This window comes from Manis pentadactyla, chromosome 12 (genome assembly GCF_030020395.1).
Source record: "Manis pentadactyla isolate mManPen7 chromosome 12, mManPen7.hap1, whole genome shotgun sequence".
Classification (NCBI taxonomy): domain Eukaryota; kingdom Metazoa; phylum Chordata; class Mammalia; order Pholidota; family Manidae; genus Manis; species Manis pentadactyla.
The window spans coordinates 8847537-8872870 of NC_080030.1; the positions used below are offsets into that span (position 1 = coordinate 8847537).

Consider the following 25334-nt stretch of genomic DNA (forward strand, 5'->3'; position numbering starts at 1 on the left):
GAGAACACTAATAAATGGAAATTCATCCCATGCTCTTGGGTAGGAAGAATTAATATTGTCAAAATGGCCATCCTGCCTAAAGCCATCTACAGATTCAATGCAATCCCTATCAAAATCCCAAAAGAATTCTTCAACGAACTTGAACAAATAGTTCAAAAATTCATATGGAACCACAAAAGACTCCGAATAGCCAAATGCGGGTAAAATTATAACATTTCCAGAGTATCTCCTCTGGCTTTAGTACATTTGTGTATCCTCAGGGGTGGAGAGAAGTTCATCTCCATGTCAATGGGTAATTACCTGGGCAACCCAGGGCAGGTCTGAACCTGAGAGTTTAAAGGGAGGGGCTGGCTGGCTTGCTTGCTTCTTCTGGAGCAGAGAGAGACAGCCCTGGATTGCAGTTTGTAAGCAATAAATGGGTTTTAAACTTTATTTCTCCCTTTGATTGATTTCGGTTTTTAGAGGTATTTTGCCCCAGGATTTCCTCTCCCTGGACTTACATCAAAGCAATCCTAAAAAGGAAGAATAAAGCAGGGGGGACTCGCTTCCCAACTTCAAGCTCTACTACAAAGCCACAGTAATCAAAACAGTTTGGTACCGGCACAAGAACAGACCCGTAGACCAACAGAACAGACTAGAGAGTCCAGATATAAACCTAAGCATCTATGGTCAATTCATATACGATAAAGGAGCTGTGAACATACATACAATGGGGAAACGACAGCCTCTTCAACAGCCGGTGTTGGCAAAACTGGACAGCTCCATGCAAGAGAATGAAACTGGATTACTGTCTAACTCCATACACAAAAATAAACTCAAAATGGATCAAAGACCTGAATGTAAGTCATGAAACCATAAAACTCTTGGAATAAAACATAGGCAAAAATCTCTTGCCTATGATACCATGACGGTGGATGGAGGACATTATGCATTAGACTCTTAGACTGCACAACACCAACTGACCCCTAATGTGCACTGCAGACTTCGGTTACTAATAATGTATCAAACCAGTTCATCAGTTGTGATAAGTTTATTGCACCCAGGCAAGATGTTAGTACAGGGCAAACTGTGAGCAGCAGAGGAGAGGAGGTACCTGGGAACTCTGTGCTTTCCATTCAATGTTTCAGTAAGCCTAAAACTTAAAAACAAATAAATTATGTTAATTTAAAAATAAAAAAGCCACAGGAAGCAAAACTGGCGGTGGCATCTGTTTTTTGCTCCAAACTCATTTGTACAGTTTGACATTGCATCGCTTTTTTAAATCTTTTTTTTTTTTTAGTGAGGAAATAGAACACAAATACAGAAAACTCCATAAAACACATATTCCTGATATAATGAGTCATGACACAGCCCACAAACATGGTAAGCATGTTTATATAAGAATAATTTTATGTAAGTTATATAGTGCTATAGGTACGATTTGTACAGTTTACTGGGAAGGCAGTGTGGTATGCTCCTGAAGAAGATTGAACTTCCTTCTCTGCCATTTACTCACTTAGGGGGCCCAGGGCTGTTGTGAAATGATGTGAAATAATATATCCCCATTCTACACATGAAAAAATTGAGGCATGAAGGTCCAAACACCTAGCTGACGTCAGAGAGTCAGAAAGTGGTGGGAGCCAGAATTTGACCCCAGGGCCTCAGTCTTAACCACAACATAGATGTTTGGGTGTTTGCCTGCCCTGTCCTTTTTCATGGGTATATACTTATCCTTGGGAATCCACCGCCAGCTGTGGAGGTCTGATGGTGTGGGAAAACTATCCCGACCTGTTGTTAAGAGGACACAGGAGTTTCCAGTTGGGCTTTCGAAACAATCTCAACTTTTGAACACCTGGTGTTGTTACGAGGTCTGCAAAGAAAAATGGCAAGAAGGGAATCCATAAAAGCACCAGCACTGATGAGCTTTGGGGTGACTGTTTTTGTTCTTACACAGTTTTTTCTGAAGATGTTCCCAGATTGCCTACAATGAGTCTGTATTCCTTTGGCACTCAGAAAAAATGGTTGTTAAGAAAATGGAGGGACCAAGACACATAATAATTAAAATGGCAAGGATAAAGGACAAGGAAAGAGTTTTAAAGGCAGCTAGAGAGAAAAAGGTCACCTATAAAGGAAAACCCATCAGGCTATCATCAGACTTCTCAACAGAAACCTTACAGGCCAGAAGAGAATGGCATGATATATTTAATACAATGAAACAGAAGGGCCTTGAACCAAGGATACTGTATCCAGCACGACTATCATTTAAATATGAAGGAGGGATTAAACAATTTCCAGACAAGCAAAAGCTGAGGGAATTTGCCTCCCACAAACCACCTCTACCGGGCATCTTACACAGACTGCTCTAGATGGGAGCACTCCTAAAAAGAGCACACAACAAAACACCCAACATATGAAGAAAGGAGGAGGAGGAATAAGAAGGGAGAGAAGAAAAGAATCTCCAGACAGTGTATATAACGGCTCAATAAGCGAGCTAAGTTAGGCAGTAAGATACTAAAGAGGCTAACCTTGAACCTTTGGTAACCACGAATTTAAAGCCTGCAATGGCAATAAGTACGTATCTCTCAAAAGTCACCCTAAATGTAAATGGACTTAATGCACCAGTCAAAAGACACAGAGTAATAGAATGGATAAAAAAGCAAGAGCCATCTATATGCTGCTTAGAAGAAACTCACCTCAAACCCAAAGACATGCACAGACTAAAAGTCAAGGGATGGAAAAACATATTTCAGGCAAACAACAGCGAGAAGAAAGCAGGGGTTGCAGTACTAATATCAGACAAAATAGACTTTAAAACAAAGAAAGTAACAAGAGATAAAGAAGGACATTACATAATGATAAAGGGCTCAGTCCAACAAGAGGATATAACCATTCTAAATATCTATGCACCCAACACAGGAGCACCAGCATATGTGAAACAAATACTAACAGAACTAAAGGGGGAAATAGACTGCAATGCATTCATTTTAGGAGACTTCAACACACCACTCACCCCAAAGGATAGATCCACCAGGCAGAAAATAAGTAAGGACACGGAGGCACTGAACAACACAGTAGAGCAGATGGACCTAATAGACATCTATAGAACTCTACCAAAAGCAACAGGATGCACATTCTTCTCAAGTGCACATGGAACATTCTCCAGAATAGACCACATACTAGCTCACAAAAAGAGCCTCAGTAAACTCCAAAAATTTGAAATTCTACCAACCAATTTTTCAGACCACAAAGGTACAAAACTAGAAATAAATTCTACAAAGAAAACAAAAATGCTCACAAACACATGGAGGCTTAACAACATGCTTCTAAATAATCAATGGATCAATGAACAAATCAAAATAGAGATCAAGGAATATATAGAAACAAAAGACAACAACAACACAAAGCCCCAACTTCTGTGGGACGCAGCGAAAGCAGTCTTAAGAGGAAAGTATATAGCAATCAAGGCACACTTGAAGAAGGAAGAACAATCCCAAATGAATAGTCTAACATCACAATTATCGAAACTGGAAAAAGAAGAACAAATGAGGCCTAAAGTCAGCAGAAGAAGGGACATAATAAAGATCAGAGAAGAAATAAACAAAATTGAGAAGAATAAAACAATAGCAAAAATCAATGAAACCAAGAGCTGGTTCTTTGAGAAAATAAACAAACTACATAAGCCTCTAGCCAAACTTATTAAGAGAAAAAGAGAATCAACACACATCAACAGAATCAGAAATGAAAACGGAAAAATCACGACAGACTCCACAGAAATACAAAGAATTATTAAAGACTACTATGAAAACCTATATGCCAACAAGCTGGAAAACCTAGAAGAAATAGACAACTTCCTAGAAAAATACAACCTTCCAACACTGACCAAGGAAGAAACACAAAAGTTAAACAAACCAGTTATGAGCAAAGAAATTGAAACAGTAATCAAAAAACTACCCAAGAACAAAACCCCCAGGCCGGACGGATTTACCTCGGAATTTTCAGACACACAAAGAAGACATAATACCCATTCTCCTTAAAGTTTTCCAAGAATAGAAGAAGAGGGAATACTCCCAAACTCATTCTATGAAGCCAACATCATCCTAATACCAAAACCAGGCAAAGACCCCAACAAAAAAGAAAAATACAGACCAATATCCCTGATGAATGTAGATGCAAAAATACTCAATAAAATATTAGCAAACTGAATTCAACAGTACATCAAGAGGATCGTACACCATGACCAAGTGGGATTCATCCCAGGAATGCAAGGATGGTACAACATTCGAAAATCCATCAACATCATCCACCACATCAACAAAAAGAAAGACAAAAACCACATGATCATCTCCATAGATGCTGAAAAAGCATTTGACAAAATTCAACATCCATTCATGATAAAAACTCTCAGCAAAATGGGAATAGAGGGCAAGTACCTCAACATAATAAAGGCCATATATGATAAACCCACAGCCAACATTATACTGAACAGCAAGAAGCTGAAAGCTTTTCCTCTGAGATCGGGTACTAGACAGGGACGCCCACTCTCCCCACTGTTATTTAACATAGTACTGGAGGTCCTAGCCATGGCAATGAGACAAAACAAAGAAATACAAGGAATCCATATTGGTAAAGAAAAAGTTAAACTGTCACAATTTGTAGATGATATGATATTGTACATAAAAAACCCTAAAGTCTCCACTCCAAAACTACTAGAACTGATATCGGAATACAGCAAAGTTGCAGGATACAAAATCAACACACAGAAATCTGTGGCTTTCCTATACACTAACAATGAACCAATAGAAAGAGAAATCAGGAAAACAATTCCATTCACAATTGCATCAAAAAGAATAAAATACCTAGGAATAAACCTAACCAAAGAAGTGAAAGACCTATACCCTGAAAACTACAAGTCACTCTTAAGAGAAAGTAAAGGGGACACTAACAAATGGAAACTCATCCCATGCTCATGGCTAGGAAGAGTTAATATCGTCAAAATGGCCATCCTGCCCAAAGCAATATACAGATTTGATGCAATCCCTATGACACTACCAGAAACATTCTTCAATGAACTGGAACAAATAATTCAAAAATTCATATGGAAACACCAAAGACCCCGAATTGCCAAAGCAATCCTGAGAAAGAAGAATAAAGTAGGGGGGATCTCACTCCCCAACTTCAAGCTCTGCTATAAAGCCATAGTAATCAAGACAATTTGGTACTGGCACAAGAACAGAGCCACAGACCAGTGGAACAGAATAGAGACTCCAGATATTAACCCAAACATATATGGTCAATTAATATTTGTTAAAGGAGCCATGGACATACAATGGCGAAATGACAGTCTCTTCAACAGATGGTGCTGGCAAAACTGGACAGCTACATGTAGGAGAATGAAACTGGACCATTGTCTAACCCCATATACAAAAGTAAATTCAAAATCGATCAAAGACCTGAATGTAAGTCATGAAACTATTAAACTCTTGGAAGAAAACATAGACAAAAACCTCTTAGACATAAACATGAGTGACCTCTTCTTGAACATATCTCCCCGGGCAAGGAAAACAACAGCAAAAATGAACAAGTGGGACTATATTAAGCTGAAAAGCTTCTGTACAGCAAAGGACACCATCAATAGAACAAAAAGGAACCCTACAGTATGGGAGAATATATTTGAAAATGACACATCCGATAAAGGCTTGACGTCCAGAATATATAAAGAGCTCACACGCCTCAACAAACAAAAAACAAATAACCCAATTAAAAAATGGGCAGAGGAACTGAACAGACAGTTCTCCAAAAAGGAAATACAGATGGCCAACAGACACATGAAAAGATGCTCCACATTGCTAATTATCAGAGAAATGCAAATTAAAACTACAATGAGGTATCACCTCACACCAGTAAGGATGGCTGCCATCCAAAAGACAAACAACAACAAATGTTGGCGAGACTGTGGAGAAAGGGGAACCCTCCTACACTGCTGGTGGGAATGTAAGTTAGTTCAACCATTGTGGAAAGCAGTATGGAGGTTCCTCAAAATGCTCAAAACAAACTTACCATTTGACCCAGGAATTCCACTCCTAGGAATTTACCCTAAGAATGCAGCACTCAAGTTCGAAAAAGACAGATGCACCCCTATGTTTATTGCAGCACTATTTACAATAGCCAAGAATTGGAAGCAACCTAAATGTCCATCAGTAGATGATTGGATAAAGAAGATGTGGTACATATACACAATGGAATATTACTCAGTCATAAGAAGAAAACAAATCCTACCATTTGCATCAACATAGATGGAGCTAGAGGGTATTATGCTCAGTGAAATAAGCCAAGTGGAGAAAGAGAAATACCAAATGATTTCACTCATCTGTGGAGTAAAAGAACAAAGGAAAAACTGAAAGAAGAAAACAGCAGCAGAATCACAGAACCCAAGAATGGACTAACAGGTACCAAAGGGAAAGGGACTGGGGAGGATGGGTGGGTAGGGAGGGATAAGGGGGGGAAGACAAAGAGGGGTATTAAGATTAGCATGCATAAAGGGGGGGGGTGGGAGAAAGGGGAGGGCTGTACAACACAGAGAAGACCAGTAGTGATTTTACAACATTTTGCTATGCTGATGGACAGTGACTGTAAAGGGGTTTATAGGGGGGACCTGGTATAGGGGAGAGCCTAGTGAACATAATATTCTTCACATAATTGTAGATTAATGATAACAAAAAAAAAAAAAAGAAGGGGGGATTACTCCCTGATAGGATAAAACTAACTGTAAATCAACAATTAATGCATGCTTTAAATATCCTTAATTTTGATAATTTAAAGGGTGTCAGATGATCAGCTATGGGAGTACATTTTTCTGATAATATTCCTTTCTCTTAAAAAAAAAAAAAAGCAGTTCCTGTGTGGTGACCTCCAATAAGTTCTTCACAATGGTATAAAGGGCATATCAAAGTGTGGGCAAAGGGTCTGTTTGTGTTTATACAGAGGATCAAAGCCCAATTTGGTCACCCAGAAAACGAAATAAGATACGATATGAAGAAGTTCCAACATCAACATACTCTGGAAGAGTCATTCCAGAAGATGATCATCAAAAAACGTCAACAAAGATCCTGGCGCTGTTGCAGTTGTAGCTGCATTGATCCCACTGGTTCCTGGACTTGCCATGGGAATGAAGAAGGAGATATCTAAGCTGGCCTGTGCATACAGTAAAACAACAAATTTGACTGGATCTATACTGTTGGAACTCAACCAAGAATTAGGAGAAGTGCAAAATCTTGAGACTACAGACTATCTACTGTTAAAAGAACATATGGGATGTGAACAGTTCCCAGGAATGTGTTGTTTTAAATTGTCTGATTTTTCTCATACTATTCAAATTCAGTTAGACAATATCCATCATATCATAGATAAGTTTTCACAAATGCTTAGGATGCCTAACTGGTTTTCTTGGTTTCACTGGAGATGGCTGGTAATTGTAGGTCTGCTTTGGTTATGTAACTGTATTCCTATTATGTTAATGTGTGTGCACAATTTAATTAGTAGTTTAAAACCTATACATGCTGAAGTTACTCTACAAGAAGATATGTCAAAGAAATAACCAATCTTCCCATGTTTTCTTCCGTCTGCTACTTCTATAGCTTTTCTTCTTCCTTCCTAATTACAAACCTTAAATAGAATTCGTGCCTCATATCGAATTTACCGAGTATCATAATTCTTCCAAGTGGTAAAAATACCTCTAGACAAATGCTGGGCATAAAACCCACAGGGCATAAATCTGCAAAGAAGTAAAAAGCTAACCTTTTCAAAGAATATTGCTTCTCTCTCACTTACCAACTTTACATTTCCCTGTATGGCCCCGGAAGATGACTGGTTAGCCAGAGACGGGTAAGATTCCTCAAGGGAGGAACAACCTAAGACAGGCACAGTCGCAGGGGGCCCATCAGGTGAGAAATTGGGGATCAACAGAGGGGAGGCTTAGAACCTCACCCCCGTTTTGAGAGAAATCTTCTGCATCCGTGGATGTTTTGTTGCCCTTGTCTAGCTTGGATTAACACATAGTCTACAGGCACACACCTGATCATCTACATTTGCCCTCTTACAGCACTAAACTATGTTTTCTACCTTTATCTTGCATCTACCTACTTGAGCATTTTATTAATAATAATAATAATAAGGGAGAAATGTGGGATTCACATATAAATCAAGTATAAAAATCAAACGAATATTCATATCTGACCTGATTGTTTATAGTTCATTATGCATGATCAAAACCAAAAGTTTCTGTGATGACTGCCCTTGCACTGTTCACCATGTAAAAACTTATTCACTATGTAAGAATTTGTTCACCATGTAAGAACTTGTTCATTGTGCTTCAGAAGATCAGAGACTGATGAGAATTAGGCTTGGGGTGGATTAATGATTGTGCATTGACTGTCCCCTGTACAGAATTTTATTGTTAACTGTTAACAACCATTTGATCAATAAATATGAGAGATGCCCTCTCAAAAAAAAAAAAAAAAAAGAAAATGGAGGGATGTTGTAACTGTGAAAGTGGGGCTCCCTGGAGGGCTGTCTGGGATGAATGACCTTCTTCAGCCAGAGCCTCTGCATTCTTTGGGGAGACTCCTCTGACTCTCCTTGCTGAGTCTGGCGGGGATATTGGAAACAACCACCTCATCTTGGACCACGTGAGTGAGAAATAATTTGTGCAAACAAAAAACAGCTCTGACCTGAGACTCAGCCAGGACTTCAGGGGTCATGAAAAACAATCCCACCCAAAGCAGGAATTTTCTTTGCAAGCTTCATTCAGACTGTTTTCGGTGGCCCTGTCTTAAAAGATCTGGGAGAGTTGTTATATACATTTCTGGGAGCCCTTACTCCCTGCCAGGTACTTAACAGATAGTCTGGAGCCTTCCCTCCCGTCATTGAAGGTGGCGATGGTGGTACGTCCATTGTACGGGTGAGAAATCGGCAGCATGGTGGGGGAAGCCTCATGTCCCAGGCACACTGCTGAGATTTGAGGGCTGGGCTTCTGAGTCCAAAATTAGGGCTTCTTTCTGATAATTGGCATCTGCCCATTGACCAGTTCATTCCATTCTTCACTAGATGAGCATCCGTTGAGTGCTCCGCATATGCCAACTGCTGTCGCAAAGAAGACAGATATGGCCCTGCCATCCTGAACTCAGATACTTAAGGAACGTAGATGTGTAAACAGGTGATTATAATATTGGACCTGGCTTTCTTCTGAGAACATAGGGGTGATCTCACTACCTAACGAGGCAACCCGTCCATTACTGGTGGACTCCAGGCCAACCCCCTTATCCCGCAGGGTGGGAAGTAGTCGGGCCTCAGAGAGGCAAACGGGACTCGGAGCCTGCGGCTGCCCCGTTTGGAAGTCTGGCCTTCCCTCTGCATTGCCATCGCCTCCTCCCGGGCCTGGCTCCTGGAATCCGCCAGCGGTGGCCTCTGTCCCGTGTCACCATGGCCCTTCTAACCCCCGATCCCCAAGGCATCCCCTGATACCGTTTCTGTGTTTAATGTGGGCACACATAGCAGCTGGCCTCTGTGTCTAGCTTCCATTATTTAATAACAAAATGCAGTCTGGCCATTTTCATCATAAAAGTAGCCTTGAAATGAATCTACTTATAAGAAATATCTAGAATCAGCAAGCTTGTAGAGACAAAAGGTAGAATAAAGGTTATCAGGAGTGGGGGAAAGAGGGAGTGAGAAGTTAGTGCTATGTGGGTACAGAATATCTGCTTAGGGCAACGAAAAATTTTGGAAATAGTGGTGATGTTTGCATGGCATTGTAAATATAATTAACACCACTAAGTCGTACATTGAAAAATAGTTAAAGTGGCAAATTTTATCATATATCTTACGAGAACTTAAAAGTGCATAAAAAAGTAACCCCTGTGTAGTGTTAAAACAGCCAACCCCTGGAAAATTTGAGAATAATCTTAGAGAGTCCTTTTCAATCCCATATATTCATATTCCTCCAGATGTGTCTACCTTATATTAATCTTTGTAACGTATTATTCTTATTTTAAGCAACCCGGGTCCTCTCTGTGCCTCAGACCCACTCACTAATTGCAAGGATTCCTATCTGCTTTGTTCACGGGATGTCTTCAGTGCCTAACACAGAAAAGGATCTCAATAAAGACCGATCAACTCTTTTTTTTTTTGGTATCATTAATGTACAATTACATGAGCAACATTATGGTTACTAGACTCCCCCCATTATCAAGTCCCCACCACATACCCCATTACATTCACTGTCCATCAGTGTAGTAAGATGCTATAGAATCACTGCTTGTCTTCTGTGTTGTACAGCCCTCCCTGTGCCCCCCATACATTATGTGTGCTAATCATAATGCCCTTTTTCCCCCTTATCCCTCCCTTCCCACCCATCCTCTCGAGTCTCTTTCCCTTTGGTAACTGTTAGTCCATTCTTGGGTTCTGTGAGTCTGCTGCTGTTTTGTTCCTTCAGTTTTTGCTTTGTTCTTATACTCCAGAGATTATTGAAATAATTTGATACTTGTCTTTCTCCACCTGGCTTATTTCACTGAGCATAATTCCCTCTAGCTCCATCCATGTTGATGCAAATGGTAGGGTTTGTTTTCTTCTTATGGCTGAATAATATTCCATTGTGTATATGCACCACATCTTCTTTATCCATTCATCTACTGATGGACACTTAGGTTGCTTCCATTTCTTGGCTATTGTAAATAGTGCTGTGATAAACATAGGGGTGCATATGTCTTTTTCAAACTGGGCTGCTGCATTCGTAGGGTAAATTCCTAGGAGTGGAATTCCTGGGTCAAATGGTATTTCTATTTTGAGTTTTTTTGAGGAACCACCATACTGCTTTCCACAATGGTTGAACTAATTTACATTCCCACCAGCAGTGTAGGAGGGTTCCCCTTTCTCCACAGTCTCGCCAATATTTGTTGTTGTTTGTCTTTTGGATGGTGGCGATCCTTACTGGTGTGAGGTGATACCTCATTCTGGTTTTAATTTGCATTTCTCTGATGACTAGCGATGTGGAGCATCTTTTCATGTGCCTGTTGGCCATCTGAATTTCTTCTTTGGAGAACTGTCTGTTCAGCTCCTCTGCCCATTTTTTAATTGGATTATTTGCTCTTTGTTTGTTGAGGTGTGTGAGCTCTTTATATATTTTGGATGTCAACCCTTTATCGGATCTGTCGTTTATGAATATATTCTCCCATACTGTAGGATACCTTTTTGTTCTGTTGATGGTGTCCTTTGCTGTACAGAAGCTTTTCAGCTTGATATAGTCCCACTTGTTCATTTTTGCTTTTGTTTCCCTTGCCTAGGGAGATATGTTCATGAAGTAGTCGCTCATGTTTATGTCCAAGAGATTTTTGCCTGTTTTTTACCAATCAACTTTTTACTTAAGCTTCCAGAAGAGGATAAAACCTTTGTGCCTGGAGCCTATAGATCTGGGTGCCAGCCCTGGCTCTGCCCCTCAGCGGCTGCGGGACCCTGATCCATTGCCTGGCCTCAGTATACCTGACCCTTATCTGTAAAATGGACTCAAGAAATGTTTTCACAGGAAGATGTGGAAAGAGTCGTACCCTCCTATGCTGGTGGCGGGAATGTACAATGGGGCAGCCACTTTGGAAAACAGTCTAGTAATTCCTCAAAAGGTTAAACACAGAACCACCATGAGACTCCTCTAGATATGGCCCAAGGGAAATGAAAACATACGTCCGCAGAAATACTTGTGCTCGAATATTCAGAGCAGAATTATTCACAGTAGCCAAAAAGTGGGAACAACCCAAATGTCCCTCCACAAATGACCAGTAAACACACGATGGTCTGTCCATACCATGGAATATTATTCACCCATGATAAAGAATGACGTTCCGACACAGGCTACAACGAGGATGGACCTTGACAACACTACATGAAGTTAAAGAAGCCTGATGCAAAAGAGGACGCACATTATGCCAGTCCTATGAAGGTCCGGAATGGTAGGTTAGTGGCGGCTTAGGGCTCAGAGGACAGAGGGCAGGGCATAGAGGAATACGCACTCAGGGGTGCAAAGTTTGTTTTTTAAGATAATGTTTTACAATTGACTATGAACAGCTTTGCACATATCTGTGACTGTACTAAAAACCATTAAATTGGACGCTTTCAGTGGGGCATGAGCTATATCCATATGTGAGCTGTGTCTCAATCCAACTTTTTTATGGTTGTTTAAAGAATAGTTTTTGCTTCTGAGTGGGGGATGAGAAGCTGCAGGTGGAGGGCAGCCCAGGTCAGTTGTCCATCTATGGGGGTAAACCTGGAAGATGAAGGAGGGAGGAGACACCCAGAGGGCACAGCCGGGAAGGCTGAGGTCAGGCCAGCCCAGCCCTGAACTAGTAACCATTTCCTTTGTGGCCTTGAAGAAAAGGGCAGTGACCCTACATCGTGGCTGAAACCGCGGAGGCAGTTCCTGCTGTGGGATGTCCTGTCCGCATCGCAAGATTTTCCCTGTGGGTTTTGGGGTAAGCGCGGTGACTCCTGTCACTTTGAGGTCTGGCCCTGACCCCCTGGAGGCCCCTTCTACCCCTCACTCCTGCTGTTAAGCCCAGTCCCCTGAGACTCTGCTCTCCCCATGCCACCTTCTGTACCCTGGAGAGGTGTTGTCTTAATGTGACCTCATTTTAAGTTAACTATGTCTTTAAGGACCCTATCTCCAAATACAGCCCCATTCTGAGGTCCTGGGGGACAGGGCATCAAGCCATGAATTCGTCAGGGGGCACATTCCGGCCATAAAAGGAAGCAGGAGAAGAGATAGCAGCTAGTAAATGCGGTTTTAGGGCAGGTTAGCCCCGTGGGCGATGGGGAACTCAGCCCCACTAGGCGCCCCGTGGGACAGGGTAGGACACACTGGGTCATGCCGCCTATGGGCAGGGGAACTGTGGTATTTATCCACCAGTCCCCCATCAGCCACTGGCTGGGGGCTGCTCCCCGGGGCATGAATTCTGGGGCGCCTCTCCCTGTGCTATGCAGCCTCCAGAGAAAACCGTCCAACAAAGTCACCTGGATGTGAGTGATGCCATTGAGGACGGATGCCTTCAATGGCAGGGGCCACGTCTGCCCCACCCGTATTCATCCCCCAGCCTTCAGTGTCACCTCCACAGGCAGCCTGCCTTGCTTTCCCTGTCCCTTTTGCACTCATCAGACCCAGGCCTGTCTGACCCTAGAATCTGAGCACTTCATCCTATGCCACTGTTGTCCCCAAGGTCACATCAGGGGACAAATGACTACTTCTCTGAGTCTTGGTTTCCTCGTCTGTAAAATGAAATGATGTATCGGTGGGTGAATGAAGTCAGGCTAGGTTCATAGCACAGGGCTAATGTGACCTGAAGACACTTCTGCCAGCAGCAGACATGAGAATTGTATCTTCCTGAAATAAACAAGAGGGCTTCCCTGCCCTGGACCCCCACTGCTCGCAGGGCTGTGCCCAGACTCCCGCCTGGAGGCCCTGCCGGACCTGGCCCTGAAGACCCACCACGCTCTTCTCCCTGCCCTCCACAAGGGTGACTTCTACTTCTCTCCATCTTTGCTTTGTTGATCCCTGTGTCTGGGACTCCCTCCCTTTCTGACTCTACCTGACCACTTGAACTTCAGATCTCAGGACTGACATCACCTCCTTCCAGAGTCACTCAGGCCTGGCATACAGCAGGTGCTCAATAAATGCTGCTGGAATGAATGAATGAATGAATGAGGTGGAAAGGAGAGGGAGACAGGCTTATGGGGCAGATGAGGGGGTCTGTAGGCCCCAGGAAGGAGGGTGATTTTCTACTGGGACACTGGGGAGCCACAGCAGGCTTTGAGGGCAGAAAGGCATGTTAGAACATTCCTCTTATTTGCAGGGGCACCTTTTGTGCATTGGGCCCTTATCAGTGGAAGTTTGTAAGTGTGTAAAATAAGACACTTCAGATGGTCAAGGAACCCACTACATTGGGACACAGTTATCCAAATGTGTTTTCACTGTGGTGGAATTCACACATCTTAACATGTTAAATAGCAAGGCATGGTGGTGGCTCTAATGATTATCATCATTGGAAGCAGGGGTGAGGGTGCCACCAACTGCAAGACACCCAGTCATTCATTTATTTGTGAAGCAATTCACCAAGTTGGCAAATGCATCTGAACTTTTGCCCCTCCAAGTTCATGGGCCCCCCTGAATTTTAATTCTGGGTGTCTGGAAACCCCAGTGAAACCCCCCCCCCCCCGCCCAGAGACTGAGATGTGGTGGGAGCAGCAGGAAATGTGCAAACATGACAGATGTGTCTCCAAGAGGGGTAAGGAGTGATTTCCAGGGACGATAGACAAGTGTCTGGACAGAGAAGCATCTGGAGGCTGGGCCATCTGTTCAAAGAATAACAGGAAGCCTGTGGCCTGCCCCTCCACCTTTCCGGGCCCAGCGTTTGTCTTTGTGACTTAAACTCCCAAAGGCAGGCCTGGACACCCCAAGCTGGCTTGTGCCTTCCTTCTCGGCTCCGGAAGCAGGAAAAGCAATCTGAAAAGGAAGCATCTCTGGGGTGCTGTGCTCTTCTGACAACACTCCGCTGGCCCCATCATGGCCCCGAGGGTCAGCTCCGGGTTAACAGCTCCATTTCACAGATGAGGAAACTGGGGCCCAGAGAGGCCCCAGATCACCCAGGCTGGCTATGGCTGAGCTGGAACTGGGATCCAGGTCTCTTTGGACTCCAAGTCCTGCCCATGATCATTCTACTCTGAGCTCACCACTAATCTCAAGCTACCCATTCATTCATTCGTTCATTCCTTCATTCAGTGATTCACTAAAATGCATCTGAAGAACCAGGACACAGGCTTCCCTGAACACAAAAGACCTGGGTTCGAGTCCTACAACTCAAATGCTGTGTAACTTCAGGTGGGTGCCTGCTCCTCTTAGCCGCAGTTTCCCATACCTGCAGGCTGATGACCTGGGGTGATGATGATACCACCCCCTGGGGCTGGTCAGAGCCTGCCCGCAGCAGGTGCGCGGGAGGTGCTTGCTGAATGAATGTCCCTTGCACGCATCCCCTCTCCTCAAGGCCAGAGGGCCCCTTACCTGCCTGTGGGTGGGAGTGCGGGGGCAGGGCAAGTGCATTCGGCTGGCTGATCCGGCCATTTGCACAGTGGACACCAGGGGGCAGTGGGCACCTACATTCAACCTCCCAGTCCGTGCCCCCAGCAGCCCTCAGTTTGGGAAGCCAAGTGATTGATCCCTCTGCCATCAGGCTGGTTTCTCCCACCGCACTGATGGAGCAACAGTAGGCACCGGGGACCAGGGAGGCATCAGGGTCCTCCGAACCCTGGACCCCTGGACCACTCTGCTTCATTCATTCTCTTATTGAGCACCTACAGTATACACAGTCCTGTGCTAGGCACTGGGGACACGGCAGTGAATAAAGCAGAGAAAAATCCTTGTTGTCAGGGAGGTGACTTGCAGAGGAGGTGTTGACGGACACCATGGACCAGGCAGTTACAACTGAGGTGACAGGGAAACCCAGAGACTGGGGACAAGCAGACCCAGAGGAGCCCCTGAAACAGCCTGGGGGCTGGGGGAGGAAGGTAGTCAAGGAGGGCTTCCAAGAGCCTTGAGACCTAAAGACTGAACTGAAGTTCACTCAGGTAAACAGTAGGGAAAAGGTGTTCCAGGCAGAAGGTCCCACCTGTAGAAAGATCTGGAGGCAGCTGAATCCCCCTTCCCCAACCAACAGAAAGATACAAAAAAAGCACATTATAATGTTACACTGATGCAAACAGTGAGGTCCTGGAACCAGCACCAAGCAGAAGATAGGAAAACACAAGAGAGGCCACAATAGAGATTTCTGGAGCGCCACCTATGTGCCAGGTGCTTGCAGATGGATAACCCAGCTCCTGGGACATGAGGTCTGGACTGTCGTGGGGGATACACAGGCCACTGTGAGAGGCAGGGATGTCCACACTGAGATTTAAGGGAGGAAGAAGGGGTCAAACAGTCAAGGAGTGGGTGGAACAGCATTCCAGGTGGAGGGAACAGCATTGCACACCAGCATGGAGAGAGACGGTCTTCAACTTTTTCTCTGGCACAGACATTCAACTGGCCACCAGGTCAATCTGCCCAGGACTCCCCCACATCTGGCCACCTCCTCCAACCCACCCCTGCCCAGCCTGTCATTTCCCACTTGGGTCAGTGAAGTGCCTCCTCTCAGACCTGCAAGCCCTGCCCTCACCCCCTAAACAGTCTGTTCCCCATAGCAGCCATTGGAGACCAAAGTCCCTGCCAAGCTCGGCCTCTGTTTGACCAGCTGCTGGGGTTACCCCAGCCCTGCCCAGCTGAGTCAGGCGTGGCCATACCCTGCAGAGGAAATGCCTCGCCAATCAGGTTTAGCAGGCACCAGGCTCCAGGTGGCTGGGGCAGGGCCTTCATCTGGAGGGATCTTTGAAGCAGTATTTCCACCCAGAGAGGACTTGGAGTCCCTGGGCTCATAGCCCCCACTGGCTCCTGTGTGGAATCAGTTCCCACAAGGCCCTGGGGCTTGGTGTCCCTGATGTCCATGCCTCATGCTGTGACTAACCAGGAGCCTTCATGGAGCAGAAGAGGAAATGGAGACTCAGAGAGGCTGAGAGATTTGCCCTGGGTCATACAGCCTGGCCTGGATTGGGCCCCAGCTGGTATTTACAGACAATCACTTCAGCATCAGGGTCCCTGCGTCACAGATCTAGAATCACGGACCAGACAATGACTGATTCACTGGGGGAAAGGAGACAAGTCATTATGCCTCTCTGGGCTTTGGTTTCCCCATTTATAAAATGGGGATGAGGATGCACCCACATGTAGAAAGGCAGGGAACTTTCCTGTAGGTTCCATGTGGGAAGCATGTGCAAAGGCCCTGAGGTGCAGCTGGGTCCTAGTATTTGGAAGAATATTGAGGAGGCTGGCAATAGGAGTGGTGTGACTGAGGGAGAGGGTGGAAGGAGGGGTGACAAGGGTCTTGTGATCACACTGGGCCTTGTGGGATGCAGCCAGGACCTTGGCTTTTCCCCTGAATGAGGTGGGAGCCATGGAGGATTCTAGGCAGAAGAGGGTCTCCTGACCTGACTAGGGAGTTCCAAGGGGCTTTTGGCCACTGAGGGATGAACACAGGGAGGGGGGAAGGCAGGAGCCAGGAGACCCGGTCTGGGACAAACGCACCAATCTTTGCTGTCTCCAAGTTTTCTGCTCAGCCCAGCTCCCAGCAGCCAAAACAAAGGGTGAGGCAGGGACTTTAGCCCAGGAAGCTGCCGACTGCAGAGGGTGACCTGGGGTGGGGCGCAGCAGGGAGTGATGGGTGGGGTTACACCTCACCTCTCTGAGGCTGACGTTACTGGATCACTCTGGTAGGTGTGTGGGCTGCTGACACACATGAGCAGGTCACATGCCAGGCTGGGAGCAATCCTGCTGTGCCCTCACTAGCCTGGAGCTCAGTGGCAGGATCTGCGGGCTCCCTCACGATCCAGGCCTCCCTCCTGTGGGCTCAGGATCTGACACTGATGCACGGGGCACCTGGGCAAGCCGCTCTGCTTCTCTGGGCCTCAGCATCCTTATCTGTAAAAGGGGGGATAATGACAGTACCCATACATGGGAAAGGAAGCAGCACATGCAAAGGCCCTGAGGTAGAGTACTCTAGTATTAATCAGCCCCCGAATCTCTCTAGGACATTTTCTGACCGGGGCTGGGAAGGCCATCCAGGGACCTGCCATCCAGACATAGAGGGGGACCCAGAAAATTCTCTGCTGCTGTGGGGCAGGGAGAGAGACCACTGGGCAGAAATTTGAGACCACGAATTAACCAACACATCCCCACCTTATCCTTCCAGCCCAGCCTCCCCAGCTGGCTCACTCCTGTCCCACCACCAGGTCCTGAGTCACATTTCCAGGCGTCGGAGCCCAGCTGGACCCCATTGCCTCCCTCACTGGAGACATGGCAGGGAGGGAGGCCTCAGGGACCTGTGATCACTCAGGCGCTGGCAAGCGTCCCTCCCCGATCCCCTCCGCACCTCAATTTACTCATCTGTACAATGGCTGGACCATAGTTGCTTCTGCGCCTGTGAACTCCAGGGCCATGCTCCGTAAACCCTGGAGATACTTAACCACGGTGATTGCTGCGATGATTAATCAGAAGGCAGAAAGGGCCCCATCCCGGAGTCCCGCGCCTCTCCTCGCCTGCCCGGCTCAGAGCCTCAGTTTCCCCTCCGCAGCCCCAAAGGGGGAGGAGGCGGCTTGGGGACCCCGCGCCCCTCCGGCCGGCAGGGGCAGCACGGAGCGGCCCGGGACACCCGGAAGGGCCCCGCCTCCGGCCGCGGCCCCGCCCCGCCGGGCAGCCCAGAACCGGGCGGCGGCGGCGGGGACTGTGCGCGGCGGCGGCGGGACGCGCGGGGACCATGGCGGCCGCCGAGCGCCGAGCCTTCGCGCACAAGATCAACAGGTAGCGCGGCCCCGGCCTCCTCCCGGCGGCCCCCACGTGGCCAGGCCCCGCCCCGGGGCGGCCCTCCGTCCCCGCCCCGGCGCCCGCAGGGCAGCCCCCTTCCCCGGGGACGGGACCAGCGCGCTTCCTCCGGTCGGGGCCGGGGCCCGGGGAGGCAGGAGGGTGGGTGGCCGGGCCCCGGGCTTGGAAACGCGTCGCCGCTGCGAGCGCGTTGGCGGTTGAGGTTGTCCGTCCGAGCCGGTGGGACCCTGGGCGCGTGTGCGGGGGGGGCCTTCCTGGAGGAGGCGGCGCCGGGAAAGCAGGCGCGGGTTCCCTGCGCGCCCCCTCCGCATCTCCGAGGGTGTGGGCGCAGGGGGACCTTTGAGTGCCGTCCTCGGTACCTGGTGTGGGGCAGGGATGCCCCAGCCTCTAGTATTTGGGACCAGGGATGGCGCTCCCAGAGGCCTTGGAAGCTCCTCGGGAAGTTTCCTGCGCCCTCCCCCCCTCGCCCCCTGGGGTCCCTTGCCCAGCTGTCTGGGGCGCCGGGACAGCTGTGGATGTCCCCCCGCCCTCAGCCCTGCTCAGGCTCTCCCAGCACCGGCTGGACGCGTCGGGGATGGATGGGTGATTGAATGGAGGGAGTGGGGGCTGGGGACAGAACCAGCTGGTGGGCGGGCGGGGGAGGGGACAGGCGCCAGGCGCTGGGGGATCCTTTTCTGTGGCCACTGCAGATTGTAAGAGACTCGTACTGGGAGGGGGAGGTAAGACTCTGGGACTGAAGATCCTCTTCCGCACGGGAATTTTCGCTTCCACAGCGGGGTCAGAATCTGCTCAAGGGTCCTCTCCGCAGGGAACCTGCTCCGGCCACCCCCAGGTGAAAGAGCCACCCTGTAGGTCTAGTGCTGACCTGATGGAGACCCAGGAAAAGATCCCACCCTCGGGGGCAGACATAGCCGGGGGGACAGAGGAGGAGCCGGAGAAAGTCGATTATATGTTAGTGATAAATGATATATGGGGACGTACCAGGCAGAGAAGGGAGTTGGGATGGGGAGGGTGGAGGCTGTTTTAGAGGGCAGAGGTTGGTCAGGAGGGCCTGGGGAGGTAAGCAAGAGGTCCATTCCCACATGTGGGGAGGAGCAATCTAAACACAGGGAAGGGCAGGGAAGGCATCCCAGGTCCCTCCCTGGGAAATGGATACTACAAAGCTCAGAGTAAGAACAGAGAATGATCCTGAGGCCCCAGTGAACCACAAGCAAATGGCTCAAGTCTTCCAGTCTTCCAGCCATCCCCTGACCAGAGTAGCATAGCGGACACCCAGGTGTCAACATGCTCAGACTTGGGCCTATATTATCTATACATTCATTCATTCATTCCACAAATGCCATATTAACCCAAATATTACATAGTCCCCCAATTTCCTAATGAACAGATTCTCATAAAAAAAAAAAGATTTCAGGGGACAGATTACCAATATAAACTCTTAAAAATGTCGATAGCATGGACAAACGTTTTTGTATGCAATATGATTCATTTTTTCATTGGTACTATTTAAAATAAAATGCAATATAGAATGGTGATGACGACTGGTGCTTACAATGTGCTTATTGCATGCCGGTCCCCATCTGGGATGTCACTTAAATTTAATTGTCACCAGAGTCCATTGACATAGTATAACCTTTGAAACCGAGACTCGAGGTGCTCAGGTTACTCTTGAAGGGGCTCCTGTGGGAAAGTGGGCCCAGGAGCCCTAGAGCCCAGAACAATCTCAGAAATCATGCCTCTCCCCAACCACATATTCCCAAGCATGGGGGTTCTTCCCTGGCGTCTGACAGCAGCGGCTTCCTTCTGCTCCACAGTTGTCTCTGTGGGCAGTTTGTGTATCTCATTTAAAGAACTAACGATTTCTTAGAGTGGCAGGAGGGCAATGACAGGCACACTGACAAAATTCCAAAAGTACCTCTGAGATTTTAAGGAAATGTCTCCCCCCTCTGACCCCTGCCCCCAGATACATCTGCAAAAGTGAGCACGTCATATATCCTTTTGTACCTTTTAAAAAATGGTGACATATGACACACATTCAGCAAAATGCAGTTTAAAGAGTAATTATAAAACAAATGTCTGTCAAGGAACAAGTCACTTGGGTCAAGACAGGGCACCATCTCCACCTTCCTGGGCCTCCCCATTCCAGCAGACCCTCCTGATCGGCACCTAGCCCCGTCCCTTAGGAAACTGCCATGCAGGTGGTGGCTGCTGTCCCTTGCTTGCTTGTGTTAGGGTTTCTGCACCCAGATTGGCTCCCTATCTCCCATAGGTTGGGTTTGCATGCTCGTAGGCAGAATCCTGTGGAATGCCCAGCGGAATGGCAGGAGGAGGGCTCGCCTGTGCTGTTGCCTATAATAAGGTCCATCCTTTTTCATGGCTGCATGCTATTCCCTTGATTGAACATATTATTCTCTATTTTTCGTCAAGGAACACATTGTTTCACTTTGGGACTGTTGAGATCAGGGTTGCCACAGATATTTCTCTGCCATGTGTTTCTTCCTGAGTATTCACACCTTGGAGTGGAATTGCTAGATTGGCATCTCTTCAACTTTGCTAGATAATGGCAGGTGGCTTTCCAGAGGGGTTCTCCCAGCAGGAGATGAAAGTTCGCATTGCTCTGCATCCTTGCTGCATGCAGATTATTTGTCTTTAACATTCTCTGCCAGTCCAGGAGGGGTAGGCCTATGTATGGATTTATTTCCTTCCCTCACTTTTGCAAAAGTGGGAACATAATCCAAGGCTTATGTCATTCTTGTTTCTGGTTTTACCGTCCTCCTCCCTTGTGAGGGTAGACCTTTGTTAACGTGGCCAGACATGGGTGAAGTACAATTTCACATGAATTACCGGTTTTGCCACCATTTCATCTTTCCCATCCGAGCATCCCTTTAGCATCATGTAGGGTCGTTGATTTTCCCCTTAGGAGGATAACCTCACCTATAGCTATAACCTACCACCTGATCTTTGCAATTCTGAGGTCACTTCTGGCGAAAAACCACTAAATTCAGCACAATGTTTTGCCTCTTTGCAATGGGCTCCATGGATGCGTTTGAAACAGATCTGATGTGGGTGTTAGAAGGAGAGAGGACCTGGGGACGACTCCGAAGTGTGAGTCTTGAGCACCCAACAGCACTGGGCTGCATTTGGTGAGACAGGGAAGATGGTGGGAGGGCAGCTTCGGTCATGCTGCCTGCAAGACAGCTGCAAGCGACCCCCATGTGGGCTTGCAAAGGAGGCAGATGCCACCCAGGATGGACCCAAGGACTCGGCACTGTTTAGATGGTGCTGATGTCCTGACACTGGATGGGACCTCTGTGGGGCAGGGTAGAGGCAGGTTCTGGAGCCCGTGTTCTTGGCTCTGCTCCCTGTAATGGAGGGCACAGACTTTGACTCTGGCAGACTACGGTTTAATTCTAGGCCCCACTGCGTGGAGCTGTGTGACCCTGGTTGGGTTACAAACCCTTCTCTGAGCCTCACTCCCCTTTGGAATAAAAAAACCGGGTCAGAAATTCCAGTTTCCCAGGATCCTTTGAGGACAACATGGTTCTCATGGACAGCGAGCCTTAACTGAGCACCCACTGTGGGCCAGACCCTGCACTCAGAACAAGTCAGGAAGGCGTGGGTACTGCCTTTGAGCCCAGAGGTCCAGAGAAGGGACGTCACTCACCCATGCTTGACCAGCTCCAAGTGCAGAGCCCTGTGACTCATGAAACTGGCTCTTGTGGCCACAGTGTTGGGGACCCAGCCTCTTCCCCCCCCCCCCCCCAGAAGCTCTCTCCAAGGCCAAAGGCACAATGAAGTGGGAGGTCCACCCCTCCCTCCTTCCCTCTCCCTGCTGTGAGGCAGCAGATGCAAAACAGCTGGAACCAGAGCGCAGACAGTCGCTGGTCCCAGGATCTTGCATAGATCACCCCCAGGTCCCTATGTGCCCAGGCTTCCAGAGGAGGTGGCCCCCACTCTAGGAGTTCGAGGACAAATCCCTCATTTTGAACACCCTTTGAATTTCCTAGAACACCCTTTGAATTTCCTAGAAGCTCTGCCCTCAAACCTTACCCCAGCTCAACCAACAGAAGCAAGAGTCCGGGATAGTCGACAGAAAAATAAATAGGATACAGGGACAGAGAAGGAGTGAGGTTGGGGGTCTCAAGCTGGAGGCCCCCATGTGGGGTCAGGGTTAAAGAGAGGGGATCTGTCTATGATCCTCAGGCCCTGCTTAGTGGCAGCTCCCCCATCTGTGCCTGGAGCGGGGTTGGAAGGGTCCCTGGCCCAGCTTGGGGGGTGCTGGGGGCTCCGGGCCCCCCACAGACCCAGAGCTGTGCGTCCCAGAGCCCAGGTTCCCCTGGCCCACGGCCTGTGTTTTTCCTGACACAGCCTGGATTTCCCTTGCATAGAATGGATTTATTGGCCCCACAGCCAGAGTTCTCAGGGCCCCGCTGGCCAAGCTTTCCTGTTCCCAGGGCCCCTTTCCTGTCCCCGCAGGACAGTGGCAGCCGAAGTGCGGAAGCAGGTGTCCCGGGAACGGAGTGGCTCCCCCCACTCCAGCAGGCGCTGCAGCAGCTCCCTGGGGGTGAGTGTTTGGGAGATGTCCCCCGGCCAGGCAGCCATCTGCCCGGCCGCTGTCCCACCCGCCCCTGCATTAGTGCTCTGTCCTGTGCCCCAGCTGAGGCCATCCAGCTGTGGCACAGAAGGGGTCTCCTTCCCAGGGCTGTCCCCATTCCTGTGTCCCCAACTCTGCAGATGCTTGGGGGGAGCGGGGCAGGGTGCAGCAGCCCCGTGGGTGGTCAGGGGAGGACACCCCAGCCTGCTGTGCCCCACCTCCTGCTGCCTGGACCACCCAGATGGGGATGGGGGAGGGAGGTCGGAGGATGAGAGGGACTTCCGGCTGCAGTGGGGAGGGGGGCCCTGCCTTGCCCCCTGCCTTAGGAATTGTCTCTTTCTGTGTTGCATGCAGTCAGTGTTCTTTTAGTTCCCTGCCCCTCCAGGCACAGGGTGTGATTTCCTGCCTGGAAAGCGGGCTGAGCTAGGGTGGGGGTGGAGGAGTCTGAGCTCACTGCCCTCCATGGCCTCTCCGCAGCTCCCACCACCCAAAGCCAACCCAAACCCACACTCACCTGCCAGCCCCCAGGGTGGGGGTCACAGCCACTTTGCTTTTACAGGTCCCATTGACTGAAGTCATCGAGCCCCTGGACTTTGAGGATGTGCTCCTGAGCCGGCCACCAGATGCCGAACCTGGGCCCCTCCGGGACCTGGTTGAGTTTCCAGCGGACGACCTGGAGTTGCTGCTGCACAGCCGAGAGTGCCGGACCACAGAGCCCGCGGTCCCCGAGGATGGGTGAGTGGAGCCCGACGCCCTCTCTGCCTGTAGCTCCACTCTGCCTCTGCATGCCTGTCTGCACTCCCTCTCCCATCAAGTTCCAACAGCCGCAAGTTCAACTCCTGGCTCAGCTGTGTGACCTTGGATAAGTCACTCTCCCTCTCTGAGCCTCCATCTGTGTGTATCTCTGAAGCAGGCAGAAGGCAGGCCTCACCTCACAGCCACTGGGAAGATTAACACGGGGCCCTGCCTGTGCTAACTCTGATTTTATTTTGTGCAGAAAGCTGGATGCCCAGGTGAGGGCCGCAGTGGAGATGTACACAGAGGACTGGATCATTGCCCACAGGAGGTGGGTCTGGTTCTGGGGCAGCTCGGGGTAGAGGGTCAAGAGGCCAGTTTTGAACCCAGAAGAGCTTGTTGATTGGGACCAGTCCTGCTATTTCTCTGCCCACTGACCCTTCAAGATCTCTCATGGAGTACTGGGAAGGTGGCTGGCCTTGCAGGCATCGCTTGGACCTTGTGCGTGCGTCAGCATGTCAGGGAGCCCCGGGGAGCCTTCATCCCTGCTACCCACCCAGCTCCGCCTCTCCTAGGTACCAGCATCTGAGCGTGGCGTACAGCCCCATCACCACAGAGACACAGCGAGAGCGGCAGAAGGGCCTCACCCAACAGGTCTTCGAGCAGGGTGCTTCTGGGGACGACCGTTCAGGCCCGGAGGACTCGGTGAGAGAGCCCTGCCCAGGCATCGCCCAGCGGTAGGGGCGTACGCTCCGACCCCAGCTCTCAGTCACATGTGACAGGAAGTGGCCCAAATAAGCCTTGAACCCAAAAAGAAATGTATCAGCTCTATGAGTGAAAAGTGCAGGGTAATAATTATAAGCATTTAATAAGTGCTTAGTGTGTACCGAATGCTTTATACTTGTCCTCACCTTTCATCCTGTGAAGCAGTGCAACACCCATTTTGCAGATAAAGAAACCGAGGCACGGCAAGGTAATTAGAGGGTTGTCACTGGCCCACTGGGTCTTGAGCCTGTATTTTGTCAACCAACATTTACTGAACACCTACTTCACACCAATAGTAATTGTACACAGAGTTATTGTTTTTGTTTCCATTGTTACCATTTTTAGATGTAAATGGGGAAACTGGGGCATTCAGAGTTGGGGTCGGAGACCCAGGGTCACAGAGCTGAGCTGGGATTTGAATCAGCCTAGTCTGGTTATGACCACAGCTGAATCCGGGAGATCAGGCGCCATCCTGAGGCAGTGACAGTCCCAGTGGGAAGAACTCTCCTGGCAACAGTGAGCGAAGTCCCAGGGAAGGCTCTCATTGGCCCAGCCAAGGCATGTCCTTACCTTGGAGCCAATCGCTGGGGCTGGCAGATGTGTTCCGATAGGCTGGAAGACGTTCATATGTGAAGCCCAGACCTTGGGGATAGGAGTAGCCTTTCCCAACCATGGTAAAGATGGGGTCCTCCAGAGACAGAAGTTTTCGGAAGGAGTGTCAGCAAAGTCCCCAGGTGACCCTTGTAGTGGTGACCCCACTCCCTGGCC

General features: G+C 48.5%; 1 protein-coding gene and 1 long non-coding RNA gene across 13 annotated transcripts in view; one reads left to right on the top strand and one right to left on the bottom strand.

Annotated features, from left to right (window-relative positions):
• Positions 1-568: 568 nt before the first annotated feature.
• Positions 569-18317, bottom strand: LOC118911495 (uncharacterized). Of its 3 annotated transcripts, XR_008993026.1 has the most exons (4): positions 18024-18317; positions 17333-17572; positions 8873-9117; positions 569-1849 (listed from the first exon to the last, which is right to left on the bottom strand). It is a non-coding gene; the product is annotated as an uncharacterized LOC118911495 (long non-coding RNA). The 3 variants fall into 3 exon arrangements; XR_008993027.1 differs by lacking the exon at positions 569-1849 and having other exon boundaries at positions 8312-9114; XR_008993025.1 differs by lacking the exon at positions 569-1849 and having other exon boundaries at positions 8312-9117.
• Positions 18277-25334, top strand: part of DOCK6 (dedicator of cytokinesis 6) — a 37463-nt gene continuing 30405 nt past the window's right edge. For 3 of the 10 annotated variants that reach the window (XM_036883627.2, XM_036883629.2, XM_036883633.2), the window contains exons 1-5: positions 18304-18451; positions 22949-23036; positions 23626-23801; positions 24064-24132; positions 24377-24506. In XM_036883627.2, coding sequence (XP_036739522.2) covers positions 18408-18451; positions 22949-23036; positions 23626-23801; positions 24064-24132; positions 24377-24506 — 507 coding nt within the window. In that variant the 5' untranslated portion in view covers positions 18304-18407. Of the gene's footprint in view, positions 18452-22840; positions 23037-23625; positions 23802-24063; positions 24133-24376; positions 24507-25334 lie in introns of all 10 variants that reach the window. The other 7 variants (XR_008993024.1, XM_057489899.1, XM_057489895.1 and 4 more) reach the window with 6 other exon arrangements.